This window comes from Apodemus sylvaticus, chromosome 3 (genome assembly GCF_947179515.1).
Source record: "Apodemus sylvaticus chromosome 3, mApoSyl1.1, whole genome shotgun sequence".
Lineage (NCBI taxonomy): Eukaryota > Metazoa > Chordata > Mammalia > Rodentia > Muridae > Apodemus > Apodemus sylvaticus.
This window is the reverse complement of record NC_067474.1, coordinates 146206840-146229409: the sequence shown is the minus strand read 5'-3', so window position 1 is coordinate 146229409 and position 22570 is coordinate 146206840. Positions and strand designations below refer to the sequence as shown.

The window sequence follows — 22570 nt, the reverse complement described above, 5'->3', positions numbered from 1 at the left end:
CCTATATTAGCAAAGACACCACTGCTTTAAACATGAACAAACAAAAAACATTACATAGGCCCCAGATGTAGTTCAGTTGATAAAGAGCTTGCTTAACAGATTTATAAAGCCCTGGCTTCAATCCCACCATACAGAGTGGACATGGCGGTGCATGTCAGCAACCCCAGTACTCAAGTAGTAAAGGCACATCCTGACTACTACCTATTAACTTTAAGGATATCCTCAGCTACATGAGACCATATCTTAAAAACAAAAACAAAATATCTATCAAGGCTGTTTATACATTATAGCATCACATTGTATAAAACAAAACCAAAATAACACGTAAGGAAAAAAGTTATAAATGATTCTATCATCCAAACATAACAACTATTAATGGATCACAGAAGAATCATCCACATCTCTCCATCCATCCAGAGTGATGAATGGTGTTCCGCTCCATCACTCTCTGCCTTACTCTTTGAGATAGGGTCTGCTGCACATAGCACTAGGCTGACACCCCTGCTGATCCTCGTGCCTCTGTGCCCCAACTCCTAGTGCGCACACATTGCCACAGCTGGCTTTTCTACCTGGGTCCTAGGATCTGACCTCAGACTCTTATGCTTGAGAAGGATGCACTGACTCAAATGAACCACCTCTATGGGCCACTAGTTTATTTTTTAAAATTTACATATAAAAGGTAAGAATCAGTGCTATTATTCTTGGTGGTCTGGCATTATATATTTTTTGTTAAGCATATTATCCTTTACATATTATAGTAACTTCCATAGCTATTGTAAGCAATTATATTTCCCAAGTAGGTAAAGACTCTAAGGTCTTAGATTTGTGAACAAGTTTATTAACACACAGTATTAATGCAACATCTCATCAACACCAATGCATCAAGTAAGAATTTCTCATTAGCTGTATTACTTAGTATTTCACTATCAGAGGCCAAGTTTTACCATGTGGACCAGTCCTCCTGAGTAATGAGATTAGAGGTGTGTGCCATCATGCTAGGCCAGAAACTCAAATACATATTTTTTTTTTAAAGGAAAGGAGGAATAAAAGACAAAATGAAAACTGCCTCTAGCATTATTGTCCTTTAATTATATAAATTTATTTCTTTAAAGGCACACTATATATAACTCCTTATATTAAGAAATATGGGGCTAGAGAGATGGCTCAGCAGTTAAGAGCAGTGACTGTTCTTCCAAAGGTCCTAAGTTCAAATCCCAGCAACCACATGGTAGCTCAACCATCTGTAATGAGGTCTGACACCCTCTTCTGGTGTGTCTGAAGAGAGCTACAGTGTACTTACGTATAATAATAAATGAAATCTCTGGGCCAGAGAGAGCAGGGCAGAAGAAAGCAGAGGTCCTGAATTCAATTCCCAGCAACCAAGTGATGGATCATAACCAACTGTATAGCCACAGTGTACTCATATACATAAAATAAATAAATAAATCTTTTAAAAAAACTATGAATTCTAAAGGATTATTGCACAGAGCAAATGAGGAAACCAATTTTTTTTGGTTTTGTTTGTAATATATTATGTGTCTGTGTTCATGCTCGTGAGCACATATAAAGGTCAGAGAACCGCTTCTCTTCTTCTACCATGTAGGATCCAGTGAGCAAACTCGGCCATCAGTCTTGTCAGCAGGCACCTTTACTGCCTCAGCCATCCCAACAGCATTTCTTTATTCTGTTATGCATTCATTCATTCATTCATTCATTCATTCACTTACTTACTCATTTAGTTTTTTGAACTGGGGTCTAACTACATATGGTCTTAAACTTATGTCCTCCCGCCTCTGCCTCCCAAGGGACAAGACTACATCTATGCATTATCATATCTGGTTTAAAACTTCAAATGATTTTTTATACATGCATGTGTAGGTTTTTTAAATTAACTTTTTAGTTAGCATACAAAGTTAACAGGTTCCATTGTGGCACTTTTAAATATGTGTCATACTTTGTGCTGATTCATTCTCCCAATGCAGACCCGCATGCACGCACACACGCATGCACGTACGCACACACGCATGCACGCACCAGCACACACTGCACACCTCCTTGAGGCACAGCCCACTGTGCCTGGCATCTCTCAGAGAGGCCTTTCAGCTTTCTCATCACATGCACTCGCTCTCTCACCTACTCTTGAAAAACCCTTCCATGACTTTCTAGTTACAACAGCCCTCTCTGCTTAAACACAGTTTAGACCTAGGTTCCATATACAAGAAAACATTTAGTGTTTAAGTTTGGCTTGCTTTGCTTAACATAATTTTTCTGTAAATGTCATGATTTCATATTTCTGGGTTTTCTGTTTGTTTTGTCATTTTAGATCTTGAACTCCTTCCTGATCCTCATGCCTCTATTTCAGAGTGCCACCACATCTGGCTGTAATCCTGTTGACAGACAATAAGGCTGTTTCCATTTCCTGACTACTGTGAACAGTGAAGTACCCCTGTGGTAACTGACATAGTGTCCTTCAAACCCAAATCCAACATGGTATAGCTGGGCCACACATGCTGGGATACAATATGTTCAATTATTAATTCTGTACCCCAGTAGCCTATCACTGGTCTCATATTTTATAAATATTCATTTTTCCTTACTTGCCTAAGGCATTTTAGAATTGGCTTTACTAAAGAGCTGTCAGCCAATAGCTGGGCAGAAAATGGAAGGAGGAACTTCCAGGTAGAGAGAAGGACTGTAGGAGAAGAATTGAGAGGCAGGAGATTTGCCAGTGGACAGAGAAGTGAATGAATGGACCAGAGTGGAACAGAGAGGTAGACCTGGCCAAGCAATGGTTATAGCAGTCAGGAGACTGCCCAACAAAAGGCCTAAACTTTAAAATATTAATAAGCATCCATGTCATTATTTATAATGATGCTGGTGAGTCCAAGATAGCCTCACCATACACATAGTAGCTTAATTTAACTTTTTTGAAAAACCTCCACAATTGCTATACAAATTTACATTCCTAAGAGCCATGGCTTTTTTTTTGTTTTTTTTGTGGATTTGGTTTTTTCGAGACTGGGTTTTTCTGTGTAGCCCTGGCTGTCTTGGAACTCACTCTGTAGACCAGGATGGCCCTGAACTCAGAAATCTGCCTGCCTCTGCCTCCCAGAGTGCTGGGATTACAGGCTGTGCTCCACCACTGCCCGGCTCATGGCATTTTTTAAGAATATAAATTATAGGTCTGGAGATAGCTCAGGCTTGGTTAAGAGAATGTACTACTCATGCACAGGATCTGAGCTCGGTTCTCAGCTTCCATGCTGACCACAGCTGCCTGTAGTTCCAGTTCCAGGGCATCTAACACCTCTAGCCTCTATAGGCATTGTTCTTAAGAGTACACACATCCGCTGCACAGTGGTGGTGCACAGCTGTAATCCCAGCACTTGGGAGGCAGAGGCAGGTGGATTTCTGAGTTTAAGGCTAGCCTGATCTACACAGTGAGTTCCAGGACAGCCAGGGCTACACAGAGAAACCCTGTCTCGAAAACCCGCCCCCCCAAAAGAAAAGAGTACACACACATCTTTCTAGCTCCCCCAAACATCATTAGAAAGTAAAAAATAAATACTAAGAGACTACAAATTATAATGGTTACTGAGTATTCTAGGGACATACTACAGTCTAACAAGGGCTTTTCTACTCCCCACCTCTATGTTTCTAAGTTCCTGCTGCTATAAATAATGCTGCAATGAGCATCTCTGGCAACAATTCTTTGTGGCTCAAATTAGTCCCACAGGGTAAGTTTCTAGAACTGAATCTGCTGTGGGAAATGGAATGAACTCTAACACGCATCTCTAAGTCTCCCACCTCACAACAAAGGTCATCAAAGGAAGGAGATCAGCGCTGGCTCCAATTAGCCTGTGCGAGCCTCTAGCGCATGAGCAGATCACTCCTCACAACTTTTCTATATTTCTTCTAGTTTTTTCCCTATATTTTTAAAAGACACTTTTTGATTTCAAACTGAACAATGAGACCATCTTTTTGATACAGACAAAATTTGGGAGAATTTAGCAGATCACCGCTTAAATGTAATCCTAAGCATTTACGAATCTTATAGCTTTGGGACAATGGCCTGACGAACTCGAAGTTACTGAAGTGGGACACATGCTATCACTAACCGCTAAGGTCTGCTTTAAGGATTACCTGAGACAATAACATAAAATGTCAAATCATATTATAACCTATTGCTTGATACAGTAAACATTTAAAAGTATAATTATAATGAAAATTTATTTATTTAGGGTTTTTGTGGATTTTGTTTGTTTGTTTACTTGTTGAGTGAGGGTTTCATGTAGCCCAGGCTGACCTTAAACTCGTGGCAATGTTCCTGCCTCCCTTTCTCAAGTATTGTAATTACCAAAGTGAGCTGATTATAATTATAATATTTTCTAGTCTATTATAGCTGAACTATAGTAACAGACCGAATTAACCTGAAAACAGCACTAAGATAATAACAAAGACACTAAAACTGACTCCAAAAGAAGTTTTTTCTTAATCTAAATGAACATATGAAAACAGAACTTACTTAAATTAGTGTTGCACTCACGTGTATATACCCTCTCAAACACGACGAGTACACTTGTGGGTGGCACAATCAATCTTTGTAGAGCTGGTTCTCTCCTTGCACCTGTCTGTGAGTTCTAGGGGTTGAACTCAGGTTGTCAGACTGGCACTTCAAAAGCCTTCACCTGCTATTATCCTGTTGGTCCCAAGTAAATGACTATTAAATGTGACACTGTGGCACATGCCTGCTATCCTAGCATCTGAGAAGCAGGAGGATTAGGAGTTAAAGGTCAGTTAAAATATACACAGAATTCAAAGCCAGCTTGACCCAAAAGACAGAACATAATGCCGGTGGGGTAGCTTAGCCATAGGGAGGCACTTGACAGCAGGCCTGACCAGTGTCTGGTTTTCTCAGCCCCACAAGGTGGCAGCACACAACTGCCTCTCACACTTGTGCCTGCACTCAGTTATAGGCACACAAAATTAACAAAATTGAAACAAAACAGATACAATAACCTTAAGAAATATTACAAACAGGGCCATTAGTTGAGAGTACTTTGCTAGCTAATCATTAGGGCCTGCATTTGCATCCCAGCACCCATGTAACAACCTAGGCATGGTTCAGTTGGTACCTGGTCTCAGGGCTATACTAGGTAGGGACAGGAAGACTGCTGTGCTTTGCTGACTGTCAGCCTACTCTAAAACTCAGAGTCCAGGTTCAGGAAAGACTCTGTCTCAAAGGGTTGAGAGAGAGTGACAGAGGAGAGGAGGTTACTTAATCACCTCCTTTTGCCTGTACCTGTACAAACATATATTGTATAACACACACACACACACACACACACACACACAAATATATTACAAACATTTCCTTAACTTCTCTGGAAGAACGGAAGAAAATATATCTGTCATACACATTGGCCCTAGTCTTTTATCAGTAAGTCTCAAGTCCTACTTAGGGAACACAGTGAACAATGCCTTGGGGAACTGTTGAGAGAGGCTCCAGGAAAAAAGACAGGTGCATTTTGTTTCCTTGATTGTTCTTGGCTGTGATTTCATACCTCATGCGTTAAACGTTTACATTCAATTTATAAAACATATTTATTCTTGTTGGATGTCAGGACCCAATCTGGTCAGTAAGCCATGAATCTGGTATGGACTCTGCCTTTCGTGCTTTCCCAGATATGATCTATAGATTACACAGGCAACTGTGTTTCAATTGCTTTGTTCTCAGAAGGCCCTGGGAAAGAGCTACTCTGTTAATATTTAGCATATGTTCATTGGTATTTATTTACATGTTTTCCTGATCATGTTTTTCTGAACTTAATCTTCCTTGGATCATTGTTTTATTACACTGGTGTATAAAAGCACACTGAAACTAAGGTACAATTGTCTATAGCATTGGTCTGTGTCCGCCCCATTCTTTCAGGTCCCCTGATCCCAGGTCCAGCAGAGATCTATCTGTGTTAAGTCGGCTGAAAAGTCAACAATCACTTAAACTCAAATCAAGTCAAAATAAATAACTGATTATTTTTTCTCTCATTTACTCAATGGATAATCTATGTAATGTAAGTTTCTCCTGCCTGTAACTACAATAAGCAGATTACAAACATTCATAATTACTAATTACTCTTTATACCACAATACTTTCTCAAAGTTCTTAGCAGAGTTCTATTTACATAATTTCCTTTTTTAATGTGAGAGAGATGTGATGACTAAAAAGGGCACTGTTAGAAAGACACAAGGAAGCTGGGCGGTGGTGGCCTATGATCCCAGCATTCTGTGAGGCAGAGGCAGGCAGATTTCTGAGTTCAAGGCCAGCCTGGTCTACAGAGTGAGTTCCAGGACAGCCAGGGCTACACAGAGAAACCCTGTCTCGGAAAAAAAAAAACCAAATCCAAAAAAACAAAACAAAACAACAAAACAAAAAACAAAAAAACCCAAAACAAACAAACAAACAAAAGACACAAGGAGCACCTTGTGAGGTGTTTTATTAACTGAGTTTGGGGTAAGAAAAAAACTTTATAAATCAACAATAAATGGGATCAACTGTTCAGTGTTATAGAGCTTGGGCTTACTAATCACAAATTTTGATCAGAATGAGGAAGAAGAAATATGGAAATAATTACTGAACAACTGCTAGCCTATTATAAGTGATCTGAGGAAAACTTAGCTAAATATATGCAATAATAAGGAACCACAGGCTGGAAAGATGGCTCAGCAATTAAGAGCACTAGTTATCTTCTAGCAGTCCTGAGTTCAATTCCCAGCACCCTGTCTGCAACTGTAGTCTCATGGAATTCAATCCCCTCTTCTGGTATGTAGATACACATGCAGACAAACACCACTATACAAAAAATACATAAATAGACTTTTTAAAATTATTTTTTATAAACGAGTTACCCACACAGAGATGGGTGAGGCGGTGCAAGTCAGGAATCTCCAGAACTTCAAGGACGTCTACAGCAAGGGGACCACGAGCTTCCGGGGACACAGGGAGACCCTGTTATGAATTATTACCATCTAGGAGGCACATGTGGTGGTACATGCCTGTAACTCCAGCACTTGGGAAGCTGAAGCAGGAGGACTTAGAATTAGAGGTCAGCCTAGCTATAAAACACTATCTCAAAAAATTAGAGAACGTAAGTCTTTGGACTGAGGTGGAGCCCATGCTTTTCAGGGTGCAGAAGGCCGTGTGACAGACCCCCAGACGACGACATAACAAGCAAGCATAGCAACACCTTCAATCCTTTCCAGCATTTACCAAGGAGCCACAGAAGGCTATGAAGCCTAAAAATTAGACCGCTGTCAGTAACACATGACACTGGTCTAGTGAACCAATAGAAGCAGGTATAGAGAAACTAAAAGCAGGCAACATCAAAATGCCTAGAATCTAGGTAATAATTTCTCTAAAAGTTAAAAAAAAAGAAAAAAAATTCCTTAGCTTGTTTAAATAATGTCTCAAAGATGTAACTTTTTTTAACAATTTTTTTTAGATTTATTTATGTGTATGAGTATTTTGCATTCATATATATCTATATGTATGCCTAGTACCCAAGGAGGCTAAAGCAGATGGTAGCTAAATCCCAGAAAACTGGAGTCACAGACAGACGTGAACTGTGGGTACTGGCAACTATATCTGGGCCTTTGGCAAGAGTACCAAGTGCTCTTAACTGCTAAGATATCTCTCCAGCTCTCCAAAACATAACTTTTAATATGGTAAGTTAAATTAATATTAAAATAAAATTTAATATTATTATTTGTTAATCAATTTATTAATATTTAATATTATCAGTGCTAAAAACTGGAACAATAAACATATTGTACATATCTATGCATTTATACATGTATAGAAATTTTACCACAGATATTATATGTTCAAATAACCTCAAACTAACTTTCATTAAATCATTTTGATTAACAATTTATATCTAAGATACATAAAACTAATAAAAACAACTCCCTATCCACATAACTTCAAATTTCCTCCATTCTAAAAGTACTTTTGGCTCATCAGAACAACATATGATTAATCTGGGGACCGAGTGGTGGGGGAGGAGAGGAGAAATTAGCCAAAACAAACAAAACCAGAAAACAAGAATGATAAACAAACCCCACTATGAGACATCATCTAACTGAATATTTACACTTAATGGTTTTAGCTGAAATTATTTACCTCAAAATCTACTTATTATGTTTACCTGAGCATGGCACTGTCCTATATAAAGTAAGTAAGTTGGTTTCCCAAACAGTGATTCCATGCTTCTAGCTAGGTATGATGGTATGTACTTGTAATCCCAGCATTCAGGAAGTTGAGGCAGGAATGTTGAAACTTCCAAGCTAGCACTGGCCACACAGCAAGTTCAAGGGCAAACTGAACTAATGTAGCAAGATTGTGCTTTAATAAGCCAAAGGGCAGAAAGCATAGCTCAGTGTCAGAGGACCGAGCATGATGGGAGTGCCCGAGCTTGGGGGAAAGGGGTATATGATCCTGTTTCAGAGTTAGGAGCTTGGAAATAATCAAATTTTGATGGGTAACCAAGTAATTATGGAAAACCATAAACATAATTTCTACCAAACAGTCAATAAATAAATACTCCTGATCAGCCACAGTTGCTTTCTGAGCAGGATAGACATTTCTGATTGATGATCACATTCTTTTTTTTTTTTTTTGGATTTGGTTTTTCGAGACAGGGTTTCTCTGTGTAGCCCTGGCTGTCCTGGAACTCACTCGGTAGACCAGGCTGGCCTCAAACTCAGAAATCCACCTGGCTCTGCCTCTCAGAGTGCTGGAATTACGGGCGTGTGCCACCACCGCCGCCACCACCACCACCACCACCACCACCACCACCACCACCACCACCACCACCCCACCCCGGCTGATGATCACATTCTTAAGAACTGCTCACAACAGGAGAGCTTACCGAAAGGAGGTAGTCCGTAGGTTTGGGTTGCCTGAGGGTAGACAGCATAGGGTTGAGATTGCTGCAGTGTCTGGTACTGAGTCTGCCCAGGGTAAGTGGTTTCCGAAACAGGAACTGAGAGAATGTGTGCATAAGGTCTAGGAAAACCAAGAGAATGAAAATTTCCGTATGTGGCTCACTTATTGAAAATGGGCAAACCAGTTAACATCACTGAAACAAAGAATCCAGGAATGAGATTGACTTTCCACAGTAAAATAACTTTTATCAAAGGCCAGAAAATACAAGTTTGGCCCTTTTCAGATTCCATTATTAATCTTTCCAAAGAACAATTTTATGGAAAAAAATCGTTTCAAACATCTTCCCAAGTTCTAGTTATTATCTACAAATAACTGTGTTACATGGAAGGCCCTAAATGAGGTACAAGGATGACTTCGTTCTACCCTAGGCTTGGATAATGCCTAAATCCGGGTTGGAGACAGTTGGTAGGGCACTTGCCTAGCACTCATCTGATTCTTAACACCACAGAAACCAGACATCGTGGCTCGAGTCTGCAATCTCAGGACTTAGGAGAGGGAGGCATGAGGATCAGGAGTTCAAGGCCACCCTTCACTACAGAGTGAAATTTAGTCATCCTTGACTATGTAGTGAGTTTAAGGCCAGCTTCTTAAGACACTTTCTCAGAAAACAAAGCAAAGGCAACACTTTAGGACAATGAAGAATGGACAGAACAGAATTAGCAGAGCTCTGGGCCAACTATAATTCTAAGACAAGAAAACTGGGGCTGATGCAGCAAGGACAAGCAACCACATCAAAAAAACAGGGTAGCCAGGCAGTGGTGCACCCCTTTAATCCCAGCACTTGGGAAGCAAAGACAGGTGGAGATCTGAGTTCCAGGTCAGCCTAATCTACAGAGTGAGTTACAGGACAGCCAGGGCTACACAGAGAAACTATCTCAAGAAAAAAACAAAACATATATTAAAAAAAAAAACAAAAAAAAACCACGGAGTAGAGTCGTGCTCCAGTATCCTCAACTTGTCTGTAAAACAGGAGCCAACTGGGCTATTAGACCCTGGAAGTCACTTCAGCACACTGTCACTAATTGGTGCCAGCCATACCAGGGACAGTCAGGGAATCAACTTCACCAGTGAAACCACAAAATTTCACCCCGGTTTGTTGCTGACTTGTAGATATCCACTCTACTATTCTCTCTCTCTCTCTCTCTCTCTCTCTCTCTCTCTCTCTCTCTCTCTCTCTCTCTCTCTCTCTCTCTCATATGTGTGTGTGTGTATGTATGTGTGTATTAGGTTGTATGAAAAAGTGCTATTATGTATCATCAAATTCTAATAAATAGCATAGGGCAGAAAGGTTACATCTTAACAAGGGAAAAGATTCCCCTTCCACCCCCACCCCCAAAAATCTTTGGAAGCAGATAATAAAGAAAGACTAGAAAGAAGTAGCACATGCACTGAGCGGGTGAACTACCCATAAAATAGAGACCAGAGTGTTCCAGGGCCAGAATAAAGCCTAGCCTTATACTAATCCTAATGGATGCACACTGAGGAAATACAGGAACATGCAAAAAGGAGAAAGACAGGAGTGTGGCCCTCAGTGCCAGGCTGGTGTTCAGACAAATCAAAAACAAATGGAAGGCCCTAGATTCACTGCTTTCTAAAATGGAATAGATGGGTGTAAAAATGGAGGTGTGGTTAAACAAGGAGATTAATGCAATGTTTGCAGTGAGTGGTCGGGTGAGGACGAAGGTGAGGGCACACCTGAGCACAGTGGCTGAGTGCAGCAACTGTGGGCATGTGAGGGACGGATTTGCTGCAAGCAACATAGTCATGTTTCAACAGTCTTAGAGACTTGCATTAGCCAGAGGCATAAGCCTGCAAGATAATTTAGACAAGACTTGCTACTCAAGTTACATGAGATTACTCTGAAATAGTGTTTCAAAATAGTTAATTTCCAGATATTGTAAAGAAAATACTCTCCTTTCCCATGCTTTTACAGAAAATAATGCTAGATTAGTTAGAATATTTCAAAAATGAATGAGAAGATTCATCATCTCAATCTTTAGTCTTTGAAACTAAAAAAAACATGGTACAACTTGGGTAGCAGAAAGCTTGTGGAGTTGGTGTGTTCCACATTTAGTATCTAACCTATACGTGTTCAGCCTGTGGTCTGCAGGCTGAATTCATCCCAGGAGAGCTCTGAATAAGACCTAGTACATTTACAGACGATAATGCAATGTCACAAGAGTGAACTCTCCTATGGGATGTAAAATCTCCCCGTGATGCTTCCGTGATGCTTCCAGACAGTGTTAATCACTCCACAGAAGAAAACCATATGACAATGACATTAGTATTACCATAAGAATGTGAAGAGTTTGATCTAGTTTATGTAAATAAAGGTGGAAGCGAATGGCATGCCAAGGAAAACAAACCCAGCTTCACTCCCTAAGAGCCTGCTAGGAGATCTATCACCTCTGTAACCAACCTCTTCATGAGTCTCGCATTTGTCAGTCCATAGGAACACACTGGTTTAATGAGTGCAGTTGCTGGTTTAATGGTTGCAGTTGCTGGTTTAATGGGTGCAGTTGCTGGTTTAATAGGTGCATTTGCTTATGTCTGTGTATGGGCACAGCCCACTCTTAATACACAACTGCAACTTGGTACAAGCATTGTTCTGTACCCTACCCACCTTAAAGATGACTAAACTGGTTGTTGGCAAACACTGGCCTTACACCGGGAAGGCCTAAAATGCACCACTTTGTAACTTCAACCCTTATATTTGCCCCAATTCAAGCTCAATAGTTTGCAGTTGCCGATCTGAAGTGATGTTGAGCTATTTTTACTGATCCATACGTCAATGCACAGAAAGGATCAGATCACATGAGTGGGACTTGATTAGTGGGTTTCTATGTAATAATAATCAATTCCAGCAACCACCTAATTTGTATAAGGATGATACATAGAGCATATTTAGATGTGATTAAAAATTGGAGTAAAAAGCCGGGCGGTGGTGGTGCACGCGTGTAATCCCAGCACTCTGGGAGGCAAAGGCAGGCGGATTTCTGAGTTCGAGGCCAGCCTGGTCTACAGAGTTCCAGGACAGCCAGGGCTATACAGAGAAACTCTGTTTCGAAAAAAATCAAATCCAAAAAACCAAAAAACCAAAAAAAAAAAAAAAAAAAAAAAAAAGGAGTAAAGACAGAGAATAAGGGAGGTGAAAAAAGTTAAATATTAAATTTGTAATGAAGTCTAGAGAAAAGTTTGTTAATAATTATTCAACTTACTTTGCAGAATACATTTGTGAGGTATAATCATTGGATGAGCGAGGGATGTAATCGGTGCATGTCATAACTGAAAGAAAGATATTATTAGGTAAAAAAAGAACATTTAAAAAAAATTAGAAAATTTATATATCTTATTATATAGTTCTTCAAAGTGAATTAACACACAGATTGGATGCCAAAAAATTTCAGAGAGTGCAGAGAAAACTCATTTCTATGTTTACAGACTTGTTTGCAGGGTTTAAGAGGCAGTGAAAGACACAAGACAGGATGGAGGGGTATAGATGGACACAGACAACATCTAAAGGTAAACCAACTAATTTTTACTTCCTCCTCACTCACCTCAGTTATCTATAAAGCAAAATGCCCTAGGCTCTCAGCGATGCTCACAGACAAACTCAGAAAGTCAAACCCATCCCTAAGAAATCACACAATGCTTCCTTGATGTCCTTGGACTCTGGATGCTCACGCTAAGTGAAAAGCCCTAAAATGACTAGTGAGAGGCAGGTTTGGTAGAAGTTTCCAATCTCATACTCTTGCCATGTAGAAGCAGCAGCAGCACAGATGGGAGCAGGTTTCTATCACTTTCTGCTCTATACAAAAGGCTCTAAGCCAGGCCAAGCACATGCTCCAAGACTCATGCAGTGACCTGCTGTCCTCTTGCCCTCCACTTCATCTGGAAAAAGCTGCAATGAAAGCTTGACACTCACGATCACAACTGGGATAAAGTTGTGATCAAATATGTGGCTCAAGACTGATAGGTGCAGAAGGCCATTTGTTAGACTCCACTTCTGTTCATTATACACAGAGCTGCACCATCAATGCTTGGTCAGGCTCCTGCCCTGTTCTGACTTTAACATCATGGAAGGAGCTCTTCTGTTGCGAAGATGGACTGAAGAGGAACATCTGGCTTATATCTAAGCTAGGTTCCATGAATGACTTGTACAGAAAGGAAACATCAGGAGAAGATAAAGGTCTATTTCATACCCAGGAGAAAGATAAACTAACACCTATGAGTTTATTATAAAAGATCTGGTCCAAAACCATTGTTTGAGGTCTTTAAAAGATTATTAAAAGCTTGAAGATTACTTTTATCTATATTCAGATTGACAGAAATGAAAATGATCTCAATTAGATACAAATATTTTATCCATCATGGGACATTGACAATTCTGTAAGATGGTTTCCTCTCCATTGACAGGTACTCGAACCCTTATCTACTCCTCCAATGACAGACTAAGCTGGAGCTTGGCAGTATCTGGAGACAGTGAACAGTGATAAATTACAAAGTCAGGGCATAACCTGATATTATAGAGTAGGGGGTTTAAAGTAGTGCATTGTTTTGGAGTACAGTAACAATGGTGAGGATGAGCCAAAGAGCAGAGGTATAACCAGCACACCATCTCATCAGCTCAGATGTACGGAATAAGGAAGACGGGGAAGTGCGGGATGACTTTCCAGTTTCTCTTTTAGACATACAACACCCTAAGATGAGCATGTTTGGGAGAAGATCTGATTAGTTAAAAGGGAAAAAAAGCTTCTTTCATATTATATACAACTTTGATTTCAGACACTAGAGATTTCAAACAGGAGGTTGGATACACAAACAAAATCAGAGAAATCACATAGGAAATGAAAATGTGGTATTTGGGCATGATACTCAGCACCTTTAATACAAGCAATCAGGAAGCAGAGACAGGTGGATCTCTGTTAGTTCAAGGCCAGTCTGGTCTACCTAACAAGTTTCAGGGCAGCCAGGGTGACATAGAGAAACCCTGTTTCTAATCCCTAATAAATTAATTAGGCATTTGTTAGCAATGTATGACATTTAAAGGCATGTAATGGGTGGAAGGACTCCTGAAGAGGATGTTAGCCTAGAACCCAAGCCTGAGGCCTTCTAACATTCAAGTACAGCTAGAGGAAGGGTCATCAGGGAAGAAAAGTGACAGGAAATGTGCTGAGAGACAGCCTATGACGAGAGAAACGCCTACTAGAATTGGCAATATGACAGCAATCGAGGACCTTGCTAAGCAGTTTCACAGGAAGAGAGACAACAGAAGCTAAGTCAACCAGCTGAAGAGTGAACGGAAGGAATCGAGCAGAAGCAATTCTTTTCAGAGGTTCTGACGTATCAAGAAACACAGAGAAAACCTGTATATAAAAGATGGTCGCTACCAGAGCACATGTGTTAGTGAGAAGAATTAAGGAGGATACGATCTGCCTGAGTGGAGGGGAGATAAGCATCATAGCAAATCCTGGGGAGGGCCAGGGAGGACACAGAACACAAATATAAGGACTTACATTTGACAAGAGCAAAAATCTCTTCAGTTCTAGAGAGCAGAACACAAGACAGTGTGGGTACAAACATGGAGAGTCTGGAGGTAGGGTGGTGTAATAATGGAGCTGCCCTGAGAAGCTTTATTTGAGAAGGCAAAAGTTAAGCATGAGGAAAGCTGAGTGGATGCTGAGGTTGTGAAAGAGGAAGAGCTGTGAGTTAAACAGACACACTCATTAGAGAAGTGAAGACTTCCCACACAGACTGAGTACTCACCTGAAGCCTGTGGTTAGAACTAGCCGTAACTACTCAATGAAGTATATAATTCTGTCCAATAATGCTTAGTTATTTGTACACATTTATAGGGAGGAGGGGGAGCTGAGTTAAATTAGGATTGGGGTTTAGAAAGAAAAAAAAAGGAACATTAAAGATGGATAGGTAAGTTTACTTGGTTTTTTAAGTTTTTGCTTTAATGCTCGAGAAGAACAGTCAGGCATTAGCCCACAGTTTTTTTGATTTCTAATAAAATGCTACTACTTTCAGACGTTCAACCTGCAAACAAAAATAAAGTCAGGGAGCCAAGTCCTTGGATGAGGCGATCCGTGAGGCTTGTCCTCAGCTGCAGTGTGCTCATCAGAGCACACTGTGAATGGGGCAAGAGCCTTCTAGATATTCCGGACAAACCAGACACTCAGTGAAACCCAATTATACAAGAATAACATCATTTGGTTATAGAAATACCACATCCACCGTGCATAAAACATGGTACTTACTTTCTTCTGACATACTGAGATTTGATGCAAGGCTGGATGTCTCAGGCTTCTGATCACTGGCATCTGGGTTGTTTACTTGACTAGGAGAATAAAACAAGCACATTAGGCCTGAGCTGCTGCAATGCTGAATGCTAAAGTCAAACCCATCTCCTCCTAGGCCAGCCCAGTGAGAAGTAATCTAGATGATCTCCCTAGTCTTAGTTTTGCCAACTAAGCTGAAAGAAGGCCAGGGCCAGTACCTTCAGCCTTCAACTGCTCTTTTTCATAGCCCTAGACTCCTTGAAAACTTTCTATCACTTAGAAGGCCCAGCTAAGTCACAGACTAGTCAATTATTTTCTCTAAGATCACTCAATAAAACAACCCTAATCATCTAACAGTGCTATACTTTAAAAATATTATATAATTGTATATGGATGGATCATAAGGCAATGTGTTGATGTGTTTATATTATGAAACAGTAAGGCAAGCTAGTTAACAAATCCACTAGCTCATGCATTTATTTCTTTATGGTAACAACATATGAAATCCATTCTCTTGGTAATTCTGAAAGATAAAGTACCTTATTTCCATACCTTTCTATGTATCCATTACTTTGGTTAAAAGTATAATAAAGGAGGGAGATGTCTTATTAGGTCATCATCAGCTATAAATCTCAATTTGAAGTTTTTAAAGATTAAATATATTTGTTGCCAAGGAGTTCTGAACCCTTAAAACTTTTCAGTTTGTTGTATTTCTCTCCTTTATTTTTATTAAGGAGAGTTAAGTTTGGTGTGTTGATGTATACCTATAATCCCAGCACTAGGGAGATGTAAGGCAGAAGGATCAGGAGCTCAAGGCTGTAAGAGTCCCTGAGAAACTACAATGCTGCAAACATACCCTAAAGTTCTGGAATAGAGATGACTTCAGGTTGAGTCCTTTAGAATGTTTTCCTCCTTTTCTTTCCCTTTAAGTGCCAGTATTCCGTCACTTCCAACCACAAGAGCGTACTGGTTAGAGTACAGAGTCTAACTGCACAGAGTGACTCACTCCTAATTCTAGTACTTGGGATGCTGAGGCAAGAGGATTCATCATAAGTTTAATGTCAATAAGTTTTATAAAATTAGTTTAAAGCTAGTCTGCAAAACAAAATGAGACCCTATCTTGAAAAAAATAGCTAACTTTATCACCAAGGGCAAGCATTAGAGCTGGAATGCCAAGTCAGAATCCACTCTCCAATAACTAGCTGGATGCAATAACTAGCTGAATGGTCTGAATATGTCATTAAACTCTCTGGCCTCAGTCTGTCAGCGAGGACACAAAAAGAAGGATAAGGACATAAAAAGTAGGCAAATCTAGACACAGGAACACAGTAACCACAGCTGTTCATTTCTGTTTCCAGCCATGCGTTCTTCCCACATTTATACCACCTGATAAAACCTGTTTTACTTTCTCCCCAGGGAGGAAAAGACTACTGCACCAGAGGCTCTACATCTAAGGATAAAAATGCCTAATTGAGGTAAAAGTAGTTTCTACATAGCAGCATTTAAAGCTCTCATATGGCCCTTGAAGCTAACATCTTATATCAAAGCATTAATTAAAAAAGAATTTTCTTCTGATAAATGTTGAATGTTAGATTAATTTTTCTTCAGTTACATTTACATGTTTGTTTATTGATACAGGATCTCACTGTGTATCCACGGCTGGCCTGAGCTGATAAGACTGGCCTGGACTCAAGGTCAAAGGTCCATCTGCTTCTGCTTCCTCAATGTTGGAATTAGAGGCATGCATCACTATGCTTGCTACAACATGTATGCGAACCACGTGTCTGTCTGGTGCCCATAGATCCAAAAGAGGGCACCAGATCCCTTAGAACTGGAATTACAAACACTTGCAAATATCAGCATATGGGTCCTGGGAATAAAGTCCTGTTCCTCTGCAAGAGCAGCAAGTGCTTTTAACAGCTTAGCCAGCTCTCCAGCCTGGAAATATAATTTTTAAAATTAAATTTTCAAAGTTCAATTTTTTTCTCTGTTCAAGTGATTTCATTTTTGAACACCAATCAACTAGCCAAGTTAGGATCATGGAAATTAATGGGAAAAAGAAAATAAATGACATGGACTAAATTATTATAATGACCTGAATTTTAGATAAAAGTTAAGAACTTCTGAGTTCCACCTCAAACCTGCTTAAATAGAATTTCTAAAAGGAAGAACTTGAAACTGGACCCGAATTTCTGACTGCAAGGATAGTCTGTCTTTCCTGTGTATTTGGGTAAGTCTGAGTTTCACACTCATACCTACTCCTAATGAATGTTTTTAGATCCTGAATCTCAGAAGTACTATGCCCCCATATATACTGGGCACACAGGCTCTAAAGGGCATTTGATTCTAGCTTGATTCTAGAATTTTGTTCTAACAAAATCTCTTCATATGCAACTCAGGATGTGCAGACTAGAAACACACCACCAAGACAGTAAATTAACTCTAGCACTTTGTGAATATTTAAAATTGTCAAGAGAAATTATACATTGTCTGAAATTATTACCTTCAGAAGATATAAATGTAAATTTTTTGCCTAACAAAAAATTGCTTAAAAATAAAAATGACAAAAAAGTCAAACTTTATAAACTGCACAGTTCAAATACCTTCTCATTCAACAGAGCTCCTCTCTGTTACCAATGATTGATAGATGAAAGAGAAACATAAAAGTATTATTCATCCTTAAAAGGAAGGAAATTCTAGCCAGGCAGTGGTGGTGCATGCCTTTAATACAGCACTTGGGAGGCAAAGGCAGTTGGAGCTCTGAGTTCGAGGCCAGCTTGGTCTACAGACAAGCAAGAGCAAACAGAGAAACCCTGGGGGGGGGGGGGGAGAAAAGAAAATAGGGTGGAAATTTTGATAGATGCTACAAAGAGACTTTATATGTATGTATGTATGTATGTATGTATGTATGTATGTATGTATGTCTTTTTGATTATGTATATAATCTTATAGTCCTTTACATGAAGTTTTTTTGGATAGTCAAGCCCACAGACTAATGCCACAAAATCAGAAATCAGAATGGACAGGTTAGGGGAGGTGGGGGTAGGGGCGTACAGGCAAGTTTTCTTTAGCAGTTATGAAATTTCAGTGTGGGAAGGCAAGAAGTTAGAGACGGATGGGGCTGATAGTCATCCAAGCTCATGTAGAAGCTGCTGCTCCATCATATTCTGTGGGCTATAGCTCAGGGATAAAGCCCCTCCTGGCACATACAAGGTGCTGGATTCAACCCATAGTATGGTGGATGGAGGAGAAGATCTAAGGCTGACCATGGTGGGTCGACTCTTTAAAATCTCAGTACTTAGGCAGCTAAGGGTCACAAATTAAAAGCCAGCATGGTCTACACAGCAAGACTCCGCTAAAGGAAGAAGGGGCCAACGATACATGTTAAGATACTAACAGATTTAAAACGTACCTAAGAAAAAAAACAGCTTCAGGAAAAGACAAAGTTGGAGGTGCTTTATTTAGCAGAGCAGGAGAAAAGACTTCCCAAAAAAAGGAAAGAGAAACTATCCAAGACAGATCTGGTAAGAAGCAAGATGCCTTCATTTTTTAAAAAAAATTTATTTATTTTTTGGTTTCTCATGAGAGGGTTTCTTTGTGTAGCCCTAGCTGTCTTGGAACTCAATTTGTAGACCAGGCTGGCCTTGAACTCAGAAATCCGACTGCTGACTCTGTCTCCTGAGTACTGGGATTCAAAGAGTGCACCACCACTGTCGGGCAAGATGTTTCTTTTTTAATATCTCTTAATTTGTCTTTGAATTAGGTAGCAAGTTCCCCCAGCTGAGTGAATAAAAATAGTGGGAAGGAAAGACAAAGGGAGAAGACAGGAGGCAAAGATGAACGGAAGGAAGATTTAAGATGAGTTTTAGACACTGGGAAATCAGACACACCACGAAGGGTGTCTACCTGAGACAAAAGCATCTGTGGAAACAAAAATAAGTCAGTGTAGTTTTGTGCTGTTTTAGTGCAGTGTAACAGTGACAGGAGCATATGAATGATCTGGGAATATTTATAGACTAGGTGGACAGTTGTGTTCATGCAAGAACATACTCTTACTGGCAAGTATAACACTGGAAAGAGCACAGAAAGCTAACATGCCCAAGGTCTGCCTACAGTAGTAGATGATGACATAGATGATGACAAAATGTGTGGTACTAAAATGATACCTCCTCTCTTCATAAGGGGACAAACAACTAGGACATCATACTCAACTGATAGTTAATGTCAAATTCTGTAATTCCCTTATGTCAGTCTCTTCTTCCAGGTTTGTATACTGTATATTTGACTGAAGAATATATCACTTTTTTCATTTGAGTTTCTCCACAAATGTCTGAAGGCATAACAACAAAAGATTTGCATACTTCTTAAAGGAAGTCAGTTTTTGAGATACAGTCTAAGTTGCCCAAACTAGTCTCTGGTTTGGGGTTTAATAAATCCAATTTTGAAGAGAAGTTTTAATCTGAAACCAAGTAATTTCCAAATGTGAAGTTGACAGTGAGAACCAAAAAGCAGTCAGCACAAAGCACACCCCTCACCAATTAGCATGAGGTAAAAATTAAAGCAGATTGTTAAGAAGTTCAGTTTTACAAATACCTTAAAGTTTGTTCTCCTGGTTCCTGCATCTTGGCTTTTTTCACCTGTAAACATCATCACACATAGAAATCAGTGCACAAGTGTGATTCTGAAACCCTAGTTGTTCAAACACAGTTGTCTCAGCACCTGAGGCATCGGACTTCAGGAATCCTCACTATAGGGAATTCTGTAGACTCGAGTCCTTAATATTATCACACATAGTTCTCATGTACTTCAGCCATCTCTCAATCACTTATAACATGTAACACAACATAAGTACTATGTGAATACTTGCTATACTGTGTTACTTAGGGATAGTATTAGGAAATTTGAAGAACATGTGCACTAGAAATATCCCTTGCCCACTATATCCACCCTCGGTTGGTTAGATTCACATACTGGCTGACACTTTAGAGAAGGTTGACTATATACTGATATGACTGTATAACTGATATGCTAGTGTTTCATTTTGTTCTGACCTAAAATATAATTACACAAAAATGTGAAACTTTTGTAATACTAGTTACTTGCAAGAAGCCAACCAAGAGGTTGAAGAACCCAGGATAAAATGCAAATTCTGACCAAAAAAAAAAACTAACCCCATGATAAAAGTGGGAGAAGGAGATACAGCCCAAGCAATAAGGAAAACAATGTTTAAACAGAAACTGTAAATTGAAAAAAAAAATTTCAAAGACAGTTTACTGCCTGCCAAAATTTTAGAAGAGAAAAAATTCAGTTATTGTTAAACCACTAGGTTTACACCTTTAAATAATATCCTATGGTTTTAACTCAATTGAGAACCCTAGTATGGTAACATATACATTTAGTCTTATGCTGTGGGGGAACAGAGGCAGGTGGAGTTCTGAGAGTTCCAAGTCAGCTTGGTCTACAAAGAGAGTTCCAAGGACAGCAAAGGCTCTAAAGAGCCTGTCAAGAAAGGAAAGAAAGGAAAGGAAAGGAGAGGAGAGGAGAGGAGGGAAGGAGAGAGGAGAGGAGAGGAGAGGAGAGGAGAGGAGAGGAGAGGAGAGGAGAGGAGAGGAGAGGAGAGGAGAGGAGAGAGGAGGGGAGGGGAGGGGAGGAGAGGAGAGAGGAGGGGAGGGGAGGGGAGGGGAGAGGAGGGGAGGGGGGAAGGAAGGAAGGAAGGAAGGAAGGAAGGAAGGAAGGAAAAGAGAAAGAGAGAGAGAGAAAGAAAATTATTAGTCTAAAGTGAAACCTGATAAACTGAATATTAGCTGAATTTTAAACTGAATTATAAACTGAATAAACTGAATTTTAGCTCGGTAAAGAGGAGGAACTTGTATCTTAGAGTGGAAAAAAAAAGTAAAAAAAACAGGTAAAAAGGGCTCAATGATAGCAAAGAGCAAGTCAACGTTCTGAGAACCTTCGCACCTGAGAGTAGCACGCCTGACAGAAGAGAGCTTGACAACGCAGCTACAGTGACCAGCAGGCAGCCTAAGCACCAAGGCCCAGCCTTGGGAATCAGATTAGGGAGCTCGAGTCTACCTGAAGCATAACAGGGAGCCTTGGAGCACTTGGAAATATTAAATGTAAAAACCTAAAGACTCGGCCGGGCAGTGGTGGTGCACGCCTGTAATCCCAGCACTTGCGAGGCAGAGGCAGGCGGATTTCTGAGTTCAAGGCCAGCCTGGGCTACAGAGTGAGTTCCAGGACAGCCAGGACTACACAGAGAAACCCTGACTCAAAAAACAAAAAACAAAAAACAAAAAACAAAACAAACAAACAAAAAAAACCTAAAGACGCTCCTAGACCAACACAGATGGGAACGATGCCCTAAGTAAACGGCAGAGTAAACTGACGACCACAGCCAGACTGTGCAGGTTTGGGACACAGTTACCTATATTGTCCACTTCATTATGATAATGTTTAAGCTGTGTGCCAACTTCAGGAATTAGATAGGGACGCGCTGCTAAACCCAATTGCTTGAGACACAAAAACATGTACACGCATATATACATTTGAGAAACCTGACAACAAATGAAGGAAAATGATCTCATCGATTTAAAGCAGTTTTTGACCCTTAAACATGTGAGGGCATAAAGCTGGCATAAATAAATGGCATAAAGCCAGCATTCTTTATTCATAGTGTAACATTACAAAACAGGAAATAAAATAGTCGATCCCTGCCCCCCTTTTGTTTGTTTGGTGGTTTTTCTCCCCCTCCCCTCCCCCTCCTCCCTCCTCCTCCTCTGACCCTGGAAGTTACTCTGTAGACTAGGCTGGCCTCGAACTCAGAAATCCACCTGCCTCTGCCTCCTAAGTACTGGAATTACAGGCGTGCACCACCACTGCCAGGCTGTTTGGTTTTTGTTTGTTTGTTTGTTTGTTTGTTTCAGGACAGGGTTTCTCTTTGTAACAGCCCTGGCTATCCTGGAACTTGCTTTGTAGACCAGGCTGACCTGGAACTCACTACTCATAGAGATCTGCCCCTCTTGTCTCCTGAGGGCTGTGATTAAAGGCATGTGCCACCACACCTAGCTAACTAGATCCTTTTTTATTTTCTTGGAAAAACAGTCACATCTAGCAAATAATAATACCAGGTTGCACTTAGATAATAAGGAGGAGAAACCATCAAATTACAAATAGCTTTGTAATGTTATCATAAGCAACCTTACAAAATACAGCAATCCTATCCCCAGGTGGAGGACCCTTTCTCTCTGGCGGTGTAAGCCTCTGCTTGAATAGAGAAAACAGA

At 40.1% G+C, this 22570-nt stretch overlaps 1 protein-coding gene across 3 annotated transcripts in view; it reads right to left on the bottom strand.

Annotated features, from left to right (window-relative positions):
• Positions 1 to 22570, bottom strand: part of Eya3 (EYA transcriptional coactivator and phosphatase 3) — an 84656-nt gene that overhangs the window by 40052 nt on the left and 22034 nt on the right. For all 3 annotated transcript variants that reach the window (XR_007977117.1, XM_052177600.1, XM_052177601.1), the window contains exons 3-6: positions 19879 to 19922; positions 15265 to 15344; positions 12220 to 12286; positions 8925 to 9061 (exon numbers count right to left, since the gene is read on the bottom strand). Coding sequence is in view for 2 of the 3 variants with exons in the window: in XM_052177600.1 (XP_052033560.1) it covers positions 8925 to 9061; positions 12220 to 12286; positions 15265 to 15344; positions 19879 to 19922 (328 nt within the window). In the remaining variant the exon portion in view is untranslated. The remainder of the gene's footprint in view (positions 1 to 8924; positions 9062 to 12219; positions 12287 to 15264; positions 15345 to 19878; positions 19923 to 22570) is intronic.